Source organism: Vidua macroura, chromosome 16 (genome assembly GCF_024509145.1).
Source record: "Vidua macroura isolate BioBank_ID:100142 chromosome 16, ASM2450914v1, whole genome shotgun sequence".
Classification (NCBI taxonomy): domain Eukaryota; kingdom Metazoa; phylum Chordata; class Aves; order Passeriformes; family Viduidae; genus Vidua; species Vidua macroura.
Genome location: NC_071586.1, coordinates 9,620,814 through 9,641,500, shown reverse-complemented (window position 1 = coordinate 9,641,500; position 20,687 = coordinate 9,620,814). Strand labels below are relative to the sequence as shown.

Below are 20,687 nucleotides of genomic sequence, written 5' to 3'. Positions count from 1 at the left end.
TAGTCCTAGCAGTGCATAGGCCCAGTGAACAAATTCCCCTTAGTATTCCCAGGTGTACACTTCAACCCCACCTGGAGTGAAAGGACTGTCTCTTGATGAACATAAGTAGGTTTCCATGGTGCATTTTGTCACATGAAATACTCATAGTATTGTCAGTGCCCTCAGTGTCAACAGTTCTGTATTGAATACAAACAGCCATGGGGAAACTACGTTTTGTAGAGGTGCTTAAATTCTAAGAGCCTGTTATCACTTCTTGTCTGAGCAGGATTTAAACCAGCAGCTCTGAGATGAAGCTATTTTATTGTAACAGCAGTAACTTTTAGTGCAGTTTCTACTACACCACACAGAAGGATAGCCCCTCCCCAGGGAATGTAAACTTGAAATAAAGAAAACCCAACAAAAGGATACAACAGTGTGACCAAATTAGCCCATGTAAAAAACTGGGTATCAGACATCAGCCTCCAAATAACAGTCTTCTGCTACCTGTCCCCCCTATAATTCAAATTCCTACCCAACACACAATCCTATATTTCAGTGATTTTCTCATGAGACAGATAAGCCATTTCCAGTTTTTAAACTCGAAGTATTTGGAGGGATACTGTGTTACTTGCTAATGGTAAAGCTATGGAAAGGAGATAGTTCTCATAATGATGGCAGATGAGGGTCTTCCTTGTGAGAATTTAACCACTCTGCACTCAGAATTCTCAGAGCCTCTTGATTCTAATGTTCAAGTTGAGCTGACACTCTTTTATCTCTAGCATCTCTGTTGTAAGCTCCAGGACACTGAAAATCAAAGCAAAGAAAAATATTAAGTCTTTTGACATGCCTTGCTTTGCAATCTTAAAGACTAAGTAGAATACTTAAGCATTTAGTTTGCCTAACTGGAATCTAAACTTCAAGCCCGCCAGTACTCTTCTTAAATATTCACCTGTCAAAATGTTAAAATCCAATGAAAGTTAATGGCAATTAAACTAACTCACATAATTGCACTCTACTAAATAGAATTGTTTATGGAATAAAATCTTATAAATAGCCTGGAATGGGTAAAACACAGAGTAAAACCAAGAACATGTTCAAATAACAATGAAGTAATTGATTGGTGTTACATGGAGCTTTAAATATACCTTTGTTATGTTTGGCTTTACAATAAAGATAAGATAAAGTGTTTTCCCCTTGATTAGATTCAGAGATAGTCTAACCAAGGTACAAGACACATTTGTAATACAGAAAAATTATTCAAGAATTGTTATCTTTGTATTCAAAGCAGGAAGAGGATCCCACAGTCCTTCTTCCCTGTTAGAGGTGATCTGTGCTTCTGTTATAAAGTTACCTCTAACTGAAAATATAACTTACCTCAGGCTCAGCCCTTGAGGGTTCAGAAAGGCAGGTGCAGTGTAAACACAGCACACAGCCAGATGCCAAAGCCGCTCAAACAAGGAGCACCTGGAAAGCAAAGGGCTTTATTTCTTAGTGTCACGCTACAGCTCAGGCCTAGGAGTCTTATCTACACCACCCCAAAGAGGTGCAGCAAATTCCAACAGTTGAATCCTAGTTACATTCAGCTCTCAAGAGATGTCACTTCCAGTTTAACACACACAGCTCCAAAGAGAAGCATTTCACAGGGAGCCAGGAACAATGGACAAGAAACTCAACAACTCAGGTGATCTCTACCTGGAAAACTCCTCCCTTTGGCAGACCTCCAGAAGGAACAGGTCATATGTGAGAGGAAGCTGGAGTAAGAGCACTTCCCAGGTGCTCCTGGGAAGGCCTGCTCTAATTCCAGCATGGGCATCATAGCAATTTAGTTCCCCTTACTCCTATTTCAGCACTTCAGCTTCCCTCTCTCTCCTCCAACAGCTTACGTCTTGCTGGTGTCAGTGGAAGCAACAATATTTGCTTATTACCTTATCCCAGCTGATAGGGATAAGTCCTCAACATTGTCTCGACTATGTGCAAACTCTCTCACTGTAACACATCCACTGGCATTGCCCAGTATAAACTGAAATATGAAGAAGTAAAAGATTAAACCACTGAAGTATAGGTACTAATAGGCTTTAATTCCAAATAGGATGGGAATGTCAGGAAAAACTATTCAGTGGCCCTTCAGTCTGGATAAAGATGCTAATCCACCCCAGTACTACCTCCTTTCCCATTTGCAGCTCTGCAAACAACATTCTGCTGCACATAAAGGTTCTGACCTGAAGGTCCAGAAATGGAGACCCCTGCCTTAAATTTAGGCAAAGAATATGGGAAAGAAGGAGAGGGAAAAGCTGACTATTTCAGACTACCTTTTACACAAGCTAGTGCTTAGCACAGTGTAATGCTACTAGACAGCTGCAAATGCCATCTGACAGTCTTCCTCCATTACCTCTTGCTGTGGGTAAATCCAGCATCCTCCTGGCTGTTTGTCTTGGTCAGGCATGTGATTTGAGGCACGACTGTAGAAGTTGAGTTGTAAATTCACTGTAACCTGCCCTAAGAATAGAGGCCTGACCCTGGTGTGTGCTGTGAGACCTCAAACCCCACTGGTGTGTGCCCCTCCCCTAGGCAGGAGCAGGGAGGACTCCACTCACCACTGGGAGCCGGGGTTTGCCCCTGCTGGGGAGATCCTGCAGTGCTCTGTGTCCCTGGGCTGCTGGTCCTGGCTCCATCCAGTGCCAGCCCCAGGCTCTGGAGCTGTGATGCATCCAGATGCTCCCGCTGTGATCCTGTAACCATGGCGGCGTTCTCAGGGCCCAGGTTTGCTATTTGCTCTGGGGACAATGCCTTGGAGGAACAAAAGACAGAAAAATTGGTTTAGGCTGTCAATTATAGAAGGCAGGTAAGGAATCAGAAGTCAGCACTGTCTTGCATTTGGAATGAAGGACATTAGCCTTCAACATTGTGTTGCTATAAAAGAGCTCAATAGAGCCTAAAAGAATCCTCTGTATTCATTTACTTCTCTGACCACTCATCTATCTGTCACCTTTCTCTTTGATGCTGGAAGCTGACAGCTTGAGAAGCTTTCTATGCCAACACTGTATAGTACACTTGTACAATATATTGTTGGAGTTTAATTTTCCAGCCATTTATTTTCTGATTTGTTCAAAGACTGATGGTGTTGTGCAACCTCTCGTGTTTTCATTTATTTCCTCTTATCTGCTCCCAAGCAACCACATTTGAACTTACATTTGACCTTTGATTATAGTTAGCAGTAGAGCAATGAGATGAAAAGACCCCATGCTTTAATCTTATTATTTCATTTTCTTTTTTAGATTGAAAATCTTCCCAGTTTGTTCATATTAATTTAAAAATTAAACATGGCAATCATAATCTCACAGTAATTATCTTATATCGTATAGCAATTAAGCAGTTTGTAAAGCCTGCATTATTGAGATTTATTTAAGCATTATTTGCTTTAGTTATAGTTAACATTCTGCAGTCACAAGCATTTTAACCCTCCTACACAACAAGCCTTTTTTCTTGCAACAATTCTGCATCTAGGTTCTACTTTGGAAAGACAAAATCCCCCTTGCAAGTAGGTCAGATGATGGAGCAAACCCTTGCCCATTTTTCCTTGTCTACCAAATGGTTTAAACTCAGCAAACTCATGGAAATGCCTACAGGTTCAGACATTTTGAACTGAACATCTTCTTAACTCACTTGAAGTCCATAATACAATGTAATTTTTCATAAATCAAAATCTGAATAATTTATACAGCTGCAAAATGAGGCCATAAAAAAACCTGTGTAAAACCAAAATCTTCTTTGAATCTTTCAAATATAGAACACTCTTCCAAAGAGGTACCCTGCTTTTTGTTTATCACTTTTTGTAGTGTCATTACTACTCTTAGTAACAACAATGTTGTTTGTTAGAAATTCTACAGGATGATATAGAGCTGTTTTGCAAAGAAATAGTTTCTGTAATGACATTTTAGGCTTATCTGAATGGTCAGTGGTACTGTGCACAGTTAGTGCTCAAGGAGTTTTTCTTTTTTATGGGAGCTGACACAGTTAACTCTCTGTTTAGCTCAACTGTCCATAAGTACATTGCTTGCCTGAGCATCTGAAAGAGACCAGCCCAGGCAGAGTTTTAATCTTGTCACTAAGTCAAAGAAAGTCAGGGGCAATGATCTCAGGATCCCTGTTCTAATTTCTGGTCCACATTCAGTACTGCTGTAATTAGACGTAATTCCTTTCTGATCTGTATCTGCCTGCACAATCTGTTTTTCAGAGCTAACTCGGGAGAATGGTGCCAGATTTTAGGTTAATAAAACAGCTCTTGCACAGTCAGCAGAGAAATCTGTAGCTATTACAGCATCCTTGCAAATGTTAATAAACAGAAACAAAAATTCAGATCTGAATAAAATGTTGGAAGATACAGTGTCCATTCCCTGTTTAGTGATACTTGCTATTTCTTTGGGATGCATCCTGAAGGATGAATAAAGCTTGTCTAGCATATTTCATGGGCATCACAAATACAGATAGAGCTGAAAGTTAATGTTCCAGATTCTTGATAGTCTCTCACTTAACAGACCACAGAAATTTTTTTGCCAAAACTGAAAACCTATAAATCAGTGCTGCAGTTTATTTATACTAGAGTAAAAACAATAGAAATTGAGTAACTTCTTCAGTAATCAAGCTCTTACTTGGAAAATTTCAGGAGGTATATGTCTTACTGCTGATGGCTGGAAATACGGCATCAAGCTTTTATCAAAAGCTTTTAATTCATCCTCATTCAAACTACCTAAAAAACCCACATAATAGAAACAAAACTCAATTAATGTTCTTTTATTAAATTTATTTCTAAGGTAATATAAACTTTAAACCCTTATGAAAATATATAATAAATGGTTTATTCCAGGGTGTTATATAGAGAAATGCTGGTACTTTCTATGTTTTGTTTCTTTCATTATATTTCAGCATTACAAATCCTCTGCCATTGACATGGAATGTACTCTACTCAAATTACTTTGTCTTGGAAAAGAGAATTATAAAAGCCTATAAAATCATAAGCAATGTTATTAGGGAATGCTCATTCACAGTCTCTTCTGATCCATGGTTAGAGAGCATAATCATACAATGGGAGTGACTTCTTCACCACTTAGGTGGTTATGGTGGGGAATCATCACCACAAGCATTGGGGATGCTAAAAATTCTGAGAGCCTAATGTGCAGTTAAACAATAACAGGGAAACAAATCCAGGAACAAAACTGGGAGTGACCTCTGGCTCAGGAGATCTCTGAGGCTGCAAGAGCACTGGAGAAGTATCACTCCAGGCCAATCCTGCCCCTTGTGCTCTTCCCTGGGCAGCCCATTCTTTCCAGGAAGGATACCTGGGCAGCCAGAGCACAGCTCCTCCCAGTACAGCCTGGTTCACAAAGAGTGACTGGATCTGGAATCCTGATTGGTTTTGCCTTCCTTGATTTACCCTTTCCAATTTATAGGACCCAAGTAACTTCAGGCTGTGCTTCCCAAGGTCAGTTTGACCAGATTTACAGAACCTTACAGAGAATATCACAACTTTTCCTTGCTTTTCCAGCTTCTGAAATTGCTGGATATCTGTCCCTGCAGGTGACTCCCCTCTGGAAGAAATGTCTTTTGCCAGTCTAGAAAAATCCCCAGCTAGGTGAACCCGTCTCTTAATAGCAGTGCCTCACAACCATCACCATCTGGAGTTGTAGCTTTGTTACCTGCTATAGTACCAATTTCCTGTAAAACAGAGCCATTCCAGCTGGTAGCAGCACCAAACACAGATTCTGTCATCTTCTTAAACTGCCTCAGGACAGGGGTGCTACAAAACAACAGGCCAATTCTTGCAATTGCAGCACTGCAAAAGGCAACAAGGTCATCATTACAAGCTGCATTTACATGGAGTACTAAATAGGCCTGGAATCTGCTTAGCCTGCTGTAAGAAGACTGTAAACCCATTTTCAATTTAAAAAATATGTGCACAAATTGCATACAAACATTTCAGATTTTAAGCAAAAACCTGTATTTCTTGATGCAATATTAAAATGGTGGGATATAAATGGCAGAGAAAAACTATAAAAGAACATGTTTTAAACAACTGCTGCATGCATTCTGGTTTTCTAAAAGCATTTAAAATGTAAAAAGGTGTCCTTTAGGCTCTGAAAATCTTGATGGAACAAAAATGGCACAATAAATTTTATCAATACAGTTACTAATAAATATTTCATTAAATACAAAATGCAGTACCTGAATTCAACAGTCCTTATGGATGTGATTTCTGTGGAGTTCAAAGCACAGAGAACAGCTCCTAATCCAACTAAATCAAAACTTTTTAATGTGCTGATGGTCTGGCCAGAGTCGTCTAGAAAACCTTGCAAAATAGCTCTTGCCTACAATAGAGGTAAGATAGTATGCATGAACAAGGTAAATATAATTGAAGGGTTTGTTACCAGATGCTTAAATCTCACCAGAAGCTATGGAGCATAAATATCTATCCTGAGCCTCCTCAGTGTATGGCCATGGCCCTCAGGAGGAGCACTGTCACCACCTACATGTGACACTAAAACAGGGCACTGTTACCCAACCACTTGCTAAATGCAAATGGTGTGAAAACACTCTGTACTTCTTCTGCCAGGTCACAAGGAAAGCCTTCACCAGAAGAAATGGTGCTGATTGACTCACAGAATCAGTTAAATTGCTACAGGAAAACATAAAAAACCTAAGGGGATAAATATGTAATTTTATTATTTTTAATACTCAGGATGACTTGCCTTATTTAAGTGCCATATATGAGTGGTGACCTGTGTCAAGGATTAATTTTCAGATTTGAATGGGATATTGGTACCAAAGTGCCTTTGCAAGCCAATTTAGGATGGTGCTCATTTTAAACTAACACTTTAAAAACTGAGCCCATCTCAAGCATGTCACCAAGGCATCCTCCAAAGCCAGTGAAAGAAACAATCATCTTCTAAGACTTCTTAATCTATCCACAATGCTGAGCTTCAAATAACTAGCTTAACTAGTTGCCTAAGTTTTAGACAACTGAAATTCAGCAGGATGAATCTCTTTTAACTAATTACTCTTACTGACAGCAGGAAACCTCAAAAGCAAACTGGTTCTGTATAAAATCCTCCTAAGTGCTTCTTTCTTATGGTGCCCTTCAGAACATGAATCCATTAAAAAGATTTGTGATATTCTGCCAAAACTGCCACCATGCCAGCATCTGTGCAGCCACAGAGCCCTGATGGTATGGGCCACCAAGTCAGAAATATGCTGCCAATTGCATATATAAATAAAAGTTTTAAACTCTTATTATGAAAGTCCCATTGACATAACTAGGAAGTTTTTCAAGGAAAGAAACATGAGAGGAGTGTATCTGCTAATAAAGGGCTTCTAGGGCAATGGATGCTGGAGATGGGGCACATTACCTATTCTGTGACTGTCCTTAGTTAGGAAGGGCTAGTTCCTAACTAGTAGTGTCTATTCCGGGACAGGAATGTGAGGGGAGCTGCTGACCTCTTTCCACTGCTTAGTGGACAAGTGCTAAAGAACACACTCATCCCCACCCCAATTAACAGTGATTGGTGCTGTCTTGGCCTCCTCCCCAGGGAAGCCCCAGCCAGACAGACACCAGCACTGACCTATCTGGCCATTTTCACTGGGGTCACAGCTGCAGAAAAGCAGCAGGGAGTAGTGTGGGTCTCTGGATCTGTTTTCTAGGCATTCCAGGACTTGAGTCCCGAAGGGCATGAATCCAGAGCCTTTCAGCAGGAGTACATTCAGTAACTCACTCACTCACCTGGGTAAAAGTCCACCCTGTTTGCTGACTAAGAACAGAAATGGTGTCGATGGAGTGCAGGTCCAGCTCTGTGATTTCCTGTTCAGTGAGTGCCAGAGCAATGCGGCCCAGGGAGATGATTTGGTAACTCCTCCAGTCTGACAGAAACCCCCAGACCTTTAGATGAAAGTCATTAATATCTGTTAGACTGTTATGACTCTTCCTCATATTCACCATTCTCAAACCTCTTGGTTCAAAAGTCCTAAAACCTGAATATTCCCCTTTGCACACAAAAGGCAGAGCTTAGCTATTGTAAAGGTTTTTGAGGTTCTACATCAATAATGATTAGTTCATCTAAAAATGCTGCAATTTTTACGGCTTGGACTTGTTGATGAGTCAGAATAGGAACTGCTGGAAGTGTGGCTGTAGGAGCAAAACCACTAAGAACGATAAAAATGGGAATCTGTGCCTAGATCCACACTGTTATACTGCCAAGAAAGCAGCACCTGCACTACCCAGGCTTCTACCCAGCTGCAGTCGCTCCAGGGGACTGACTTTAAGTTCCCTTTGTGACCAGTCCCCCTGGCTCAGTCACTGACAAGGAAAGACAAAGTAGAGAATCAAGTAATACAGACAAAGAACCAGTTCCTAAAGTTCTGATTTCTAGATTGTGTTCATACAACGTTAAAATAAAAAATGTTTTAAAAGCATTTGTATAGACACGGTTAAATTTGTAAAGCTTTGTAAAAAACCCAAAGAAATAAGCAGGGGCTCTTCTAAACCAGTACCAATGTATTGAAACTGACAACTTCCCCTGCTTTTAACTTTGTTTGTGATAAAGTGACTGTGATTGAAAAGCTGTCACCGAGCAGCTCAAAGGAAATTTTGGTATCAGGAAAAGTTCTGCCTGAGTAAAGAATAATAAAAGTCCATCAAGAGCTGAATTTTCAGAGGCCAGAACTGTCAATTATATTTCCTTGACAATGGTAGAAGACTGTAGACAGTGGTCAGTAGCTCCCCGGATGTGGCCAATTGCCTTTACAGAAAAAGACACTGGGTTCTGGCTGGAGGAAGTGACTTGAACAAGACAGGCACACATTTAAAAAAAAAAAAAAAAAGCTCACTTTAAAGCTCTCAAGTACTTCAGCAACTCTGCTTTGTGTCAGTGAATACATGACAGGTTTCCAGTATAACACCATGCTGCTAACTCTACCTAGAAAATTAAAACTAAAAGCCCAGGGCTGGGCTACCATCTGAGTCAAAAATATTTACTCCATTTTTGGGATAGCAACAATTTAAGTTTTGTTCAAAAAGTTAGAAAGGACAAACCTAGTGGGAACTTGCTGAAGAGCATCTCTGCAGTTGCCTACTAAATAGTGTTTGCACCATCAGATAGACATAGAGCTGTACAATCTCCAGAAAATATAAAAGTAGAGCTCAGGAATCTGGATCTCTGAAATTAAGTACTCCTTACACAGAGCTGCAGGCTCTCTGCTGTGCACATCCAGCACAGAGCAGCCTCAGCTGCCAGGCTGCTTTTCCCAGCTGTGACCCTCAGGTTAAGGTTTTGTTTAAGAGATGCATTGCTGGACTTGTACCTCCCAACTGAGCTTCCACCAGATCTTTTATGTTGGTTTTACAATCTCATAAAGGGTCTAAGTCTGGGAAACTTCAATCTTTTCCAAAGCAAATAGATAGTAAAAAGCATTAGCCCAATTTTAAAGCTTTTAATTCTCTATCTTAAGAGATACATGAAATACATGCAGACAAAAATACCAAGTGTCTGTTTCCTGATCTAGGCCATAAACCACAGAATTTGAAGTACTTCATAAATAGTAGTATCTGACAGGGCTGGGTGAAATCTCAGGCAGAATGATATAAATAACACAACACATGAAACTGAAACACTCCTTTGTCCTCATTCACCTAGAACTACAGATCCATACAGCTGTCACTGCTGCAGAGCTGGGAGACCTTCCATTTACAAGTGAGCTAAGCCTCTTACTTTCATTAAGATACAGTCTGATAACTAGACTTTTTGAATTAGTTTGGAACAATGAGTAGTTCAGGCTTAATGAAACCTTTAATCAAAGATGTTAATAGCATAACAGCATCTATGCACATAATTTCAAAGAGTTTTGCCTGCCCTGTCTCATTTCTCATGCTTCATGCTCAGTGTAACACCACATTGCATTTTGAAATTAATACACAGGAAGTCTGTCTTTGTCTAGCAGAAATCTGTACAAACACTCACAGACAGAATATACTGCCATTCAGTGCACTACAGATCTGTGAGTCTTTGAATATAGCCAGAAATATGAGTGTATCAACCTTGTTAGCAATTTCCCTACAACTGATATCACTCTGTAAGTACATCAATATGTTGCACTGCTGTAAAGAGTAGTAGTTTTCACTGTGTCAGGGGAGCACTGTTTTTATTTTCTTCTAGGATTACATTTTTTTTCCCTTTTCCTACATACCTGTGTCCATGCTGACAGAAGGAAGCTGACTTGGGAAGAATAAAGTTGCTGCAGTTGTCCTCCTGCAACAAGGCAGCAGACACACAACTGCAGAGTCACCATCTGCTTTCAGAAATCTGTGCAGTGACACTTCTCTTCAAGCACCTGCAGTTCCACTGTTTTAAAAGCTGAGCTTCACTGCTAAAAATTGCACAGCTGGCCTTATTTACCCCAAATCCACGGTCAGCTCCACTACTGGCTGCAGCTGCTGGTTTAAGGAGATGCTGCCCAGGCCCACATTGCCCCTTGCTTCTGCTTTCCTCCAGAGGTCACAGCCCTCAGGTCTCCAAGCCTCTTGCACTCTGTACTACTTGCAGCCAACTGCAACTTGTAGATGCTTCACAACCTCATTCTGTCAGAATGATCTGATGGAACCTAAAAAGGACTTTTACATGTTGGATCATTTTGACAGAAGGGGATTACAGAGTAACCATGCAGAGAATAGAAGCAGAGAACGGATAACCTCCAGCAGATGCTGCTGACAGGAAGCTGAAGCCAGGTTGGGGCAGTAGCCTCTCACCTCTGAGTTTTCTGCAACCAGAACAATTTGTCTTACTGAACCCTAAGGCTTTTTCTCACTGAGCTAAAAGTATGTTTGGGAATTTGCCCATTCCCTGGCAGTGCAGACAACCACAAAGCAGCAAGAGGCCACCCCAGGGAGAAATGCAATGGCAGCAACAGGGATGGAGCAAAGTCTGACTTCTCTGCCAGCCCGCTCTCTCAGGCAGGGCTGCTCAGAGCTCTGTTGATGGCCCAGACCCAGGCAGAGTGCTGACCTGCCCCCAGCACAGTCCTCTGTCCAACTGTGCTCCTGGTAAAGACAAAATGTAGGTGGGATTTTTCCTCCCTAAAATTTCCCACTGATGGGTCTGTCCCTGCCTGTGAGAAGGTGGAAAAAGCAGCTTTATTCAGCCAATAATTGTCTTTCAGTCAGTTTGGGTTTACCCCATTGTAAGCTATATTTAGCATCCACGTAGACAGTTCAACATGCCAAGCTTAATTCTCAGCAGGGCAATCAACAGCCCCTAGTACTGCTTGCTGATTTTTCATTTATGAAAGGAAAGTGAAAAGCAAGCAGAAAAGTAATTCAAAAGTAAAACCACTTCACTTTTCCAGCTGCCAATAGCTCAGAACTACTTGCCTGTTGACTCTAAAGCAAGGGCAATAGTCTTCTATCACCACCTCACATTATTTTTCCAATAAACTATAGATATTCTTGTGGTTGTACTGACATTGACATAGCACAGTTATTTTAGAACTGCGTAGTTCAATAACACCAAATCAAATTACAGATTTAATTTTCCTTCACAGACAGGATAGTTACCTGCTTGGCTTTTTCCTTCAAGGCAGTCAGCTGGGAGCTGTTAAAACCTGAGATACCCCCAAGAAGTTCCACATTTTTGTCAAAAGTCCCTGGATCCATGCATTTCAGTTCCTGAACTGACCAAAAGACATTTGCTTCTCCTAATTTAATGATTTCATTTGAAGAAGGAGCTCTGGTTCTCAGGCAATCTGAAAAAAAGGTCAAATAGCAAGAGTTTTCATCAAAGAGACCACAAAATAAATCAAAGCAATATTGATATTTAAGAGAGCAACAGACTATGAAAATTTACTACTGCTGATGTGATATTGTTAAATTAATTATTTAGTAATTGAAGAATTAAAAAAAATATTTATATTATTAATGTTCTGGATATAAAACTATCAGTATCTTGCAAGTTTCTTTCAAGTCTAATTCTCTAAAGGCATCAAAACCCAGGCAAGGGCTTGTTCTGAGTTTAAGCCACCATTTGCTGGGAGCTTTGATTCAACTGGAGTGAAATGTAAATGTCTGGGATGACCCTGGTGGAAATTCACCAAAAAGAGCTTCAACTCAATAAACACCACATTCAAACAGTGGATCCAACTCAGCATGAACGTAACAGACATGAGAGGTCCTTGCACTCTGAAATGCCTGATAGAGATACATGTCTTGTAAGACTTGCCTGACATTTAAACAAGGTGAAGACAGAAGCTGGATGTGTCAGAGGAGCATGGTGCTTTTTCGTTATGTCAAGCCTGTTGTTAAAATGTCAGGATCTAGAGAGGGCTGTACACTTACCACAGCACTGTTTGGACAGACAAACTGCCTTTAAAAATCTTGTTTACAGTCAGGTTCCAGGCCTATGCATTATCCAACCGGACAGTTTCCATAGTGTGTTTTAACAAATCCTAGTCTTTGTTGACATAATCTACCTCTAATGTTGATGGAAAGCAGAAATAAGAATCCTAATGTGGTTGTTTACTGCTCCCTCTCCTGTCACTAATTTAGGAAAACCTTATTAAATAATTATCTAAACCAAATAATCCCTACATGTCTTTGGATATGGTCATTACCAGTAAAAAGCATGAATTTCACAGATGTTGTGCCTCAGCTAATCTCCCCCAGATAAATAAATTAAAGCGAGGATGTATAAAGTAGATTTGTACTTTGAGAGGAGGCAGAGGAGGGATTTATTTGCATCAAAGGAAGCTGCAGTAGTGGGTAGAACACTGAAAAGATTGAATCTGTTGAGCAAATGAAAATGCTGCTCAGCTTCCACTGTACCAGCTGATCTTCTGCTCTCCCTTTACCTCCCTCTTGTGAAGCTGCATTGTTTCCCTTTCCCCTGCTGCAGAAGGTCAGCTTTTCTCATGTAAATACTGTCATCCAGACACAGTGCAGCTCCCTTCCCCAAGTCATGGAAACCTAAGACTAGGTGTTCTTGGAAAAAAAAACATTGATTCTATAATTTTTAACATACAAGATACACTGATGCAATTAAAGAGGGAAATACTAATTAGATCTTTGACCTGGTGCCACTTTGCTGTTCCTTTTGCTATAGATTTCGTTTGATGAAAAATATATAAATATATATATATTTATACACATTATAACATCTCAGTGCTTATTGTGAGCCTGAATTCTTTCTCCAGCACTGCCACTGCCCTCTGGTAGCATCTCAGACACACAGTTCCCTAGTTTTGCTTTACATGTTCCATCTTGTCTTAAGCACCTTAAAACCTTTGCTTTTAATCTTGATATAGACATAGATGCAAGAACTCTGTAACTGGTAATTGCTACTGTTATTAAAATTAGCTCACAACTGGTCTGTGAGAAATGCAAAACAGCATTGGTGGCATGAAAAGCATCAACGTTATTCTGGAGTAATTTTCATAATACCCAATTTTTTAGTGATTTACAATCAGTAATTGAAATCATTCCTTATTGAAACCACTGTGTGAGTTGTATGGAGCTGATGAGATTATGTTTGGTAAGAGAAGTTCAATACCATGTTTGGGCTGCAGAAGCATTTCCTTCAACAAACAATCCTTCAACTTCTCATCTCCAAGATTCCCCCCAGCTGAGCTCGTGCACTCCAAGTGGAGACTGAGGAGCCTCCACGGCCTTGGAACCGAGATCTCCTTTGACAAAGACCCTCAGCTTCACTAGCACTGCTCTTGCAGTGCAGATGAGAGAGCTCTGCAACTGCACTGGAAATGAGCTGGGCTGATTAGAGAAGTCTTTGGGATTCATGTAGATCCAGAGGCTTAAAAAAAAAACCACTTAGGGACACAGGCATAATGAAATACCTGTTGCTGAACCTTCAGTCCTATGGCCCATGTCTAAAGAAATATGGCTTATGCTTGGCTGATTTACTTGTTGAAGGAAGAGTGAATTTCATGCATACAGGTGAACTAAGCCCCCGCTATTTCACCAGCTGAGTCCTGCTTTTTTTAGAGCCTGATGGTCGTGTAATGACTCCTCTGATAACTGAGGTCATGTTTTGTTTCAAGGCTATGAAAAAACACAACTCTCAGAACACCCTCCACCTCTCTCTGCCTATGAATACAGCACTGTAAGAGGCAAATTCATTCCCAGAGACACACAGTCATCATTCAGAGTTCCTGCTATACAAGCAGATGGATTTCCAGGGTGGTTCAGGGCTTGCTGAGAGCTTGAACCTCTATTCTGCTAGGCAGAGAACCAAGGGGGAGATTTTCAAAGACAAAGGCAGACAAGATCAAACTCCTTGAATATCTTTGGGTCTAAATTCCCATTGGTGCTTTTCAAAAGCTTCCCCCACAGCAGGATTGTTTTCCATGGCATAGGATTGCACACCTTACAAATTCTGCCTGGGTGAATTTCAGATAAGAGAAAGAATAGTTGTTATTATAATAATAGAATATACTCAGAGTATCTATCTTATATAAAGAAAATAAACCATTTGTCACCAGGGATTCTAATAGATTTGTTTGGTTGTTAATTAAAATACCTTTTAGATGATTACAAACTTTGTCCATTTGGACAGAAAAAACACAGTGCCACCACTGTCAGATTTAAGAACAGATCAGTCACCATATGCTCATGTCTGGCAAAGGATTAACTATGTGCAATCTTTTGGCACAATGGTAACTTGTCACCTTCACAGGTTTTTAATTCAAGGGGTTTCAATTAGATTACAAAGTAAAAAAAAAAACAAACAAAAAAAAAAAACAACAACCAAACGCCTCTAATTCAAATCATTCATCTTTTTCCTTTGTGCATTCAGAAGGATTCCAGGAGATGCTTAATTATGCAATCTTGTAATGAAAGTTTCAGCAATTAGTGCGTTATACAACTCTGATGAGCAGCAGAATGAAGACTCTCACTGTTTTAGCCTGAAGGTCTATAAGTTACTCAATACTTCACTTTTATCGTTCGGCTTCTCAGAAGGCATTTGATGACAAAGTGAGACAAAGCCTGTTTGAATTGCACCATCTCAGCCCCAAATGGCAGCACTTTGCAGAGCCCCCCAGTGCAATACTGACCAGCTCTGCTGAGAGACAGGCGGACACTGCCAGTGCCGTTGGAGACTGACTCGAACACAGCTGACAGAAGCTCTTCAGCTGAAGAAACTGGTCCAATTGTCTTTGCTATTTGTAAAATGATATCTGGGAACTTCAAAAGGAAAGAAAGAACAAGTAAGGTTTCTCTCCCTTTTAAAACAAATCAATTTGTGGAGACAGACTTGTGCAGGCCTTAGCAAAGCAGGGGTTAGTAACAGTTCAGCCTTGTCCCATTGTGCAGATGTTTCAGAAAAGAGTAATTGGCTGCTACTGAAAGGTCACTGGCACACATTTGAGGAAAAAATTAGGAACAAAGCAAATTCTGAGTGATTCTCGCTCCTGTATGCCCTCCCAGCTTCTGGCAACACCTGAGCACTGGCTGATTGGTGTCTGTGTCCAGCCCCTCCTGGAGCAATGAGTGCCACCATTTTAATTTGGGCTTCATTTCACTTGTCTTAAATTTGCCAGATAAGTATATGAATTGAGGATAGGGACCCAATTAAATTATGAGAAATAACTTTGACCTGTTTGCCTTCTTTAGGCTTTTCTGACCTCTCTCCTCCACCCTGCTAGACACCTTCCTTTCCTTTGACAAGTCCTATTCTATCTGGTCAATTATAAGCATTAACTCCAGTGGAAAAGCTGCTGACTGTGTTCACATATTTCTGCTGAAGAATGAATCCCTCATTCCACTATATTTTACTCCTATGCATAAAAAAAAATAAGATTATATGAACTAAAGAGGGCAAGGAAATTACAAAGTGCAATGCTGAGGCCATCAGATATTGTTACTTGTGCTATCCTGGCCCCAGGGCAAAGGGCCACATGAGTAAATGCTAATTTGATCAGTATGATCCCATTAATAAAAGGATAAGAAACACAACTTTTATGGTTGGAAGGCAGAAGGATAGAGTAAAGAGCACTGCAAGGTGTAAAGTACTAAAAATGAGTCTGCATCACTATAAATGCCCCTTTTTTCCCTATGTGACAATGTACAATTGTCATTGTACACATGCAAGTAATTGTTTATAGTAACATTACTCTCAAGAAGAAATCTCTTTGATGGAGTCAAGAATATGTGAAACATTAACACAGGATTCCTTGACAAAAGAATTATTTACGTAGTCCAGCATTCAGGTTACTTAATTTAGACTGCATTATGACATTCACAAGTCCCAAGTTCTAAAATATATGTTACAAATTTATATTTTTTAATAAAAGCATACCTTTTCAGCAAGGACGTTTAATTCCTCTTTTGACAACATAACTATGAATGGTCCAACATCTAATGTTGTTTCTGCTGTCCAGTTGTTTGAGGAGCTGAAAAAATGTTTTGAAAAATTATATTAATAAAAAACATTACAAAAAATACTTGAACTTCAGTGTTTTTATGATACTTTATCATACAGGAAACACAGTTCTATGCTAATGTGATGATTCATTGTTGTAAGCATCAGATTGCATTTTCTGCAAATCTGATTATATTGTGGAACTCACAATATAATCAGAAAAACCCTTCAAATATGGTGGTGATGGAGCTCTCCCTCAATAGTCAAGTGTTCTTAGCATTACAGTGTTTGAACAAAGACAAATAATTCTTTCTTTGAAAGAAATTTTACCATTTTCTGTCAGTTCATATTGCAATAGTAGTCTGCAAAATGGTTATCAAAAGAGAAGTAGAAACATCATCCAAATCTGACAAATGTCAGTCAACCCATTTGGTGGGTGACTTAATAAAGCACTTAGATAAGTTATTTTCAGCCTGACAGAGCCTAGAGAAGAGTGCAGTAACAAATATGTTACTACCTCGTGTTCCCACAAAAAAATTTGCTTTGTTGCTTCACTATGAGGATGTTTAAATATCTTCAAAATTAAATTATATAAAACAATGTAAAATCTTATTTAGCACAGTGCGCCACGATTCAATAAAACTGATTTGTATCAAGATCAATGCAGGGATGGCATCTGCTGGAACATACAGCTACCCTATCACAGAAAAATGCTGACTAGCAGGAAGCTGAACAGCATCTAACGTGATCAGGTGGATCAAGTGACTGACTTCAGGGTGAAGGAGTGGTTAGAAACTGTGCAACCAGTCTCCCTTTTCAAATGCAAGATACTTCCAAGGGACAATGTAAAAGAGAAACAGTATATTCTTGCCAGATAGAGAATGGCTTTGTTCTTTGCATGACTGATACCAGTGAGGTTCCATTTGCCCTCCTAACCTGAGTCCTCAGTGACACCCAACACAGTGCCCACCCTAATGCTGCAGATGCTCGAACTTTACACCCCTCTGCTTCTTCTCTACTCTCTCCTACTGCCACAGGTGCTTGCAGTCTTCTTTGTCTCTTTGTCTTCTCACACCAGCACACCAAGTACCCCACTTCCATTTTCCCATTCTTTGCCTTCCTGCACCATTCTCTGCTTGTAACCCCTTTCTCTTGCCAGGCCAGTGAGTCTATTTGCCTGTTCCCCCCTAAACATTACACTTTCTCTCCCTTTTCCTCTGGGACTTCAGTCACACAGGGTGTCCTTGGCGTTGTATTTTGTTCCACAGTTATCACATTACACACAAGAACAGCAATGTCATTCTAGTGGACAAGACTCTGAACTTGGGCAGTGACAGAAGCTGCTTTGTGCTGGTTTGACTGCAGTTCATCTGGGCAAAGCAAATGCTTGGTGTTTGCATGGCCTAACCAGCATCATGACCACAGTGGTGTATCCAATACCTTACCCATATAACTGAAGGAGTTTGTATTTAATTTCAGTCTTCTGCTCGTGGCTGAGCTGTTGGCAAAGTTTGAATTGATGTAGGGCTGCTGCCATTGCCTTCAGGGACATTCTGCCATGTATAAAGGCTGGAGGTAAGTGGCAGATTAGATTTCCAAGGAGGTCAACATCATATTCATCAGCAACGGAGCTGTTCTGAAACAAGAAGCATTTGCCCTGTTGGCAGACCTAACCTGGGCTCTTGCCCTGTACCACTTAGCTGCATCACAACTCATTTAAGCTATAAGGAACAAAGACACAACAGTTTGCACTGGCAACTTAATCTACATTTTCTGCTGAGATAGCCTTACATTTTTCGTTTTACCAATCCAACTGGTGATATTTCATAAGCACTTCTCAGAGCTTTCAGTATTCTTTATTCCAAACTGAATCACACATAAAGAATGGGACCACCCAGCACCTGCAGAGCTGGTGCAGTTCTGTCTGGCAGCACAGCCCTCACGTGGCCCCTTGCAGCAGAGGGGCCCCAAGCTCTTGCTGTTGGAAGGCTGAGCTCTAAGGGGCTTCTCAAGCAGCTGCCAAAACATTGGGGATTATACAGCTGGTACAGCTGGTACTGTGTGTAAGGACAGGAATAGCCACAACTACATCAAAGAACTAGTTTCCCCTAAAAATTGGTGAGTGCTGCAGCTCCCAGACAGCAGAACTCACAAAATCCTCCTGGTACCACCACCTCTCCCATGGAGCTCCCTGTGCCACAACAGCTCTGCTCACACTGGCACTGCTTGGACCCAGGGGAACAGCTCTAGGTGCAAACTGGTCAGCTCCAGGCTGTCCTGGCCAGCAATGACATTTCATGAGAACACTTTGTAACATGCATGGAGTCAAGGAAAATTGCTAAGCAAGCTATAAAAAGGTTTCATTAAGGAGCAAACAATAAAATTGAAACAGTACATAAATCCCTCCCAAAAATACAGATGGATGGGTGAAAAATTCATGTGGTGGCTCTCTCCTCCTCCATGGAGTCTCCTCCTCTGCTGATCCCTCTCAGCCATACCCACCAAGCACTCCTGTACTTTTTGCAGGACAGCATCCCTTTTGTGAAGGCTTGGGTTCAGAAGGTCCATTCCAGTCTTCCCCACACGTTCAAGGAAAGGGACACACAAAGGGCGTGTAACATACTCCAGGTACTCAGAACTGCAGAAAGAATTCAGAAGGTCTCAGAATGTAAACCTGACCTTCCTAAACCCACAACCATACCCATGGAATTTGTCATGACAGAAATATTTAGAGACAAGGCTGAACTTGAAAAATCATAAACCAGACAGGCCAAAAAAATTGCAATTAACCCTTGCCTTACTTCAATATCCATCTTCTTCCAGTCCATCAGGACATGAACTGAACTTCAAAAAAGGGCTAAGAATTAAAAACAGCTGCAAGTGTATGAAAAGTGCTCTGAGATGCTTTAACACCATATGGAACAACAGTTTACAGGTCAGAAGCTTTTCCTCTTTGTCTGTTTTATTAGGAATAATTCTCTGATGAATGAAAATGTGGTGGGTGGCCTGAGGATGACAAGTAGTTTTAGTGTAGTCTTCCTTTTTATCAAAATCCAAAAATCCTGCCAAATTAAAAAAAAATGATGCTCTTCTCCGCACAGAGTGGCAGATAACCTTTGCAAATAAAGCCACAGCCCACATCTGCACAGGCCCAGCCTTGCCAGGGTCTGTAGGCACCAGTAACTTCTGATGGCCCTGAACAGCCAACATGCAATTGTTGCCAAATAACTGAGTGCTGCAGTTTGTAGGAAGCCATGCATTAAAGTTTTTCTATTATTATTTTATAGTTGTTAAATAGAATAGAGCCTTTTCAAATGAATACTTTCCTTACTTTGTTCAATTAAGAAATATTCCACAAAAAGAAGGGTTCTCAGTCCCTTTTATGCCCTTAGGCACATAGAAAGAAAGAGAGAAAGGGCAGAAGAGACAGAAAGAGAAAGTGAGAAAGAGACAAAGAAAGAAAAGGAAGGAAGGAATTAACAAATTTTACAATTCAGGAGTTCTCATCCATACACAAGTTATTTTTTCCTAAGGAAAAAAGCTGTCACTGAGAAGTTTTGCTAACTTACACAAATGTCTTGAAACACACTGGAATGTTTCCAACCATACAAAGCAATATGCTTCAGCAGTATCCAGTGGTTTTGTCTTATATATCCACTCTCAAAAAGACCCCTAAACAAATAAGCAAACCTAAACCAAATAAGCCTACCTATGGGGAAAAAATCCACCATTGTGACAAAAATGTACCGTACTAAAAGACACAAAGTATTACCAACTTTCGCTTGAGACAGATTTTGCCTACAGTCAGTGACCACTTTTGATAAATTACCATTTATTTGAATCATCAGTTTTCTTAGGACTGAAGAGATTATTTGAAAAGTGCTCAGAAGTTAAGATGGACTAAGATGTAACTTACGGAAGTGCCAGTAAGAGGAAGGGAGGAATGGATGCATTGGAGACTTTCCAAAATTTCCAAGCCAAACAATTAACCTAAAGGCAACAAAAATGTAGGATCTTAAACCTCTAGCAGTTTTGAAGAAGAATAAAAAATATGGCTTGTTTATTGCAGCATATATATAAATTAACATATATAAGACTGTGCATATTATCTTCAGAGAGCATTTTTATCTGGCTTGTTTTAGTTTTCTTTTTGTAGACATCAGAGATGAAACATTATATATTTGGGAACATGAGAACATTCGTATGTTTCTGAAACTTCTATGTATTTCCAGACAGATTACTCATGAATTAACAATTCAGAAGGGCTGTAGGAATTTCTTGCAATTTGTAAGTGACAAATGA

The 20,687-nt window shown here is 40.2% G+C and overlaps 1 protein-coding gene across 1 annotated transcript in view; it reads right to left on the bottom strand.

Annotated features, from left to right (window-relative positions):
* Positions 1-281: 281 nt before the first annotated feature.
* OTOA (otoancorin) overlaps positions 282-20,687 on the bottom strand; it is a 33,428-nt gene continuing 13,022 nt past the window's right edge. The window contains exons 17-29 of the mRNA XM_053992067.1: positions 20,302-20,375; positions 18,888-19,023; positions 17,831-18,021; positions 16,323-16,416; positions 15,079-15,208; positions 11,573-11,760; positions 7,751-7,906; positions 6,199-6,341; positions 5,673-5,809; positions 4,629-4,726; positions 2,574-2,766; positions 1,354-1,443; positions 282-783 (exon numbers count right to left, since the gene is read on the bottom strand). Coding sequence (XP_053848042.1) covers positions 1,376-1,443; positions 2,574-2,766; positions 4,629-4,726; positions 5,673-5,809; positions 6,199-6,341; positions 7,751-7,906; positions 11,573-11,760; positions 15,079-15,208; positions 16,323-16,416; positions 17,831-18,021; positions 18,888-19,023; positions 20,302-20,375 — 1,608 coding nt within the window. The 3' untranslated portion in view covers positions 282-783; positions 1,354-1,375. The remainder of the gene's footprint in view (positions 784-1,353; positions 1,444-2,573; positions 2,767-4,628; positions 4,727-5,672; positions 5,810-6,198; positions 6,342-7,750; positions 7,907-11,572; positions 11,761-15,078; positions 15,209-16,322; positions 16,417-17,830; positions 18,022-18,887; positions 19,024-20,301; positions 20,376-20,687) is intronic.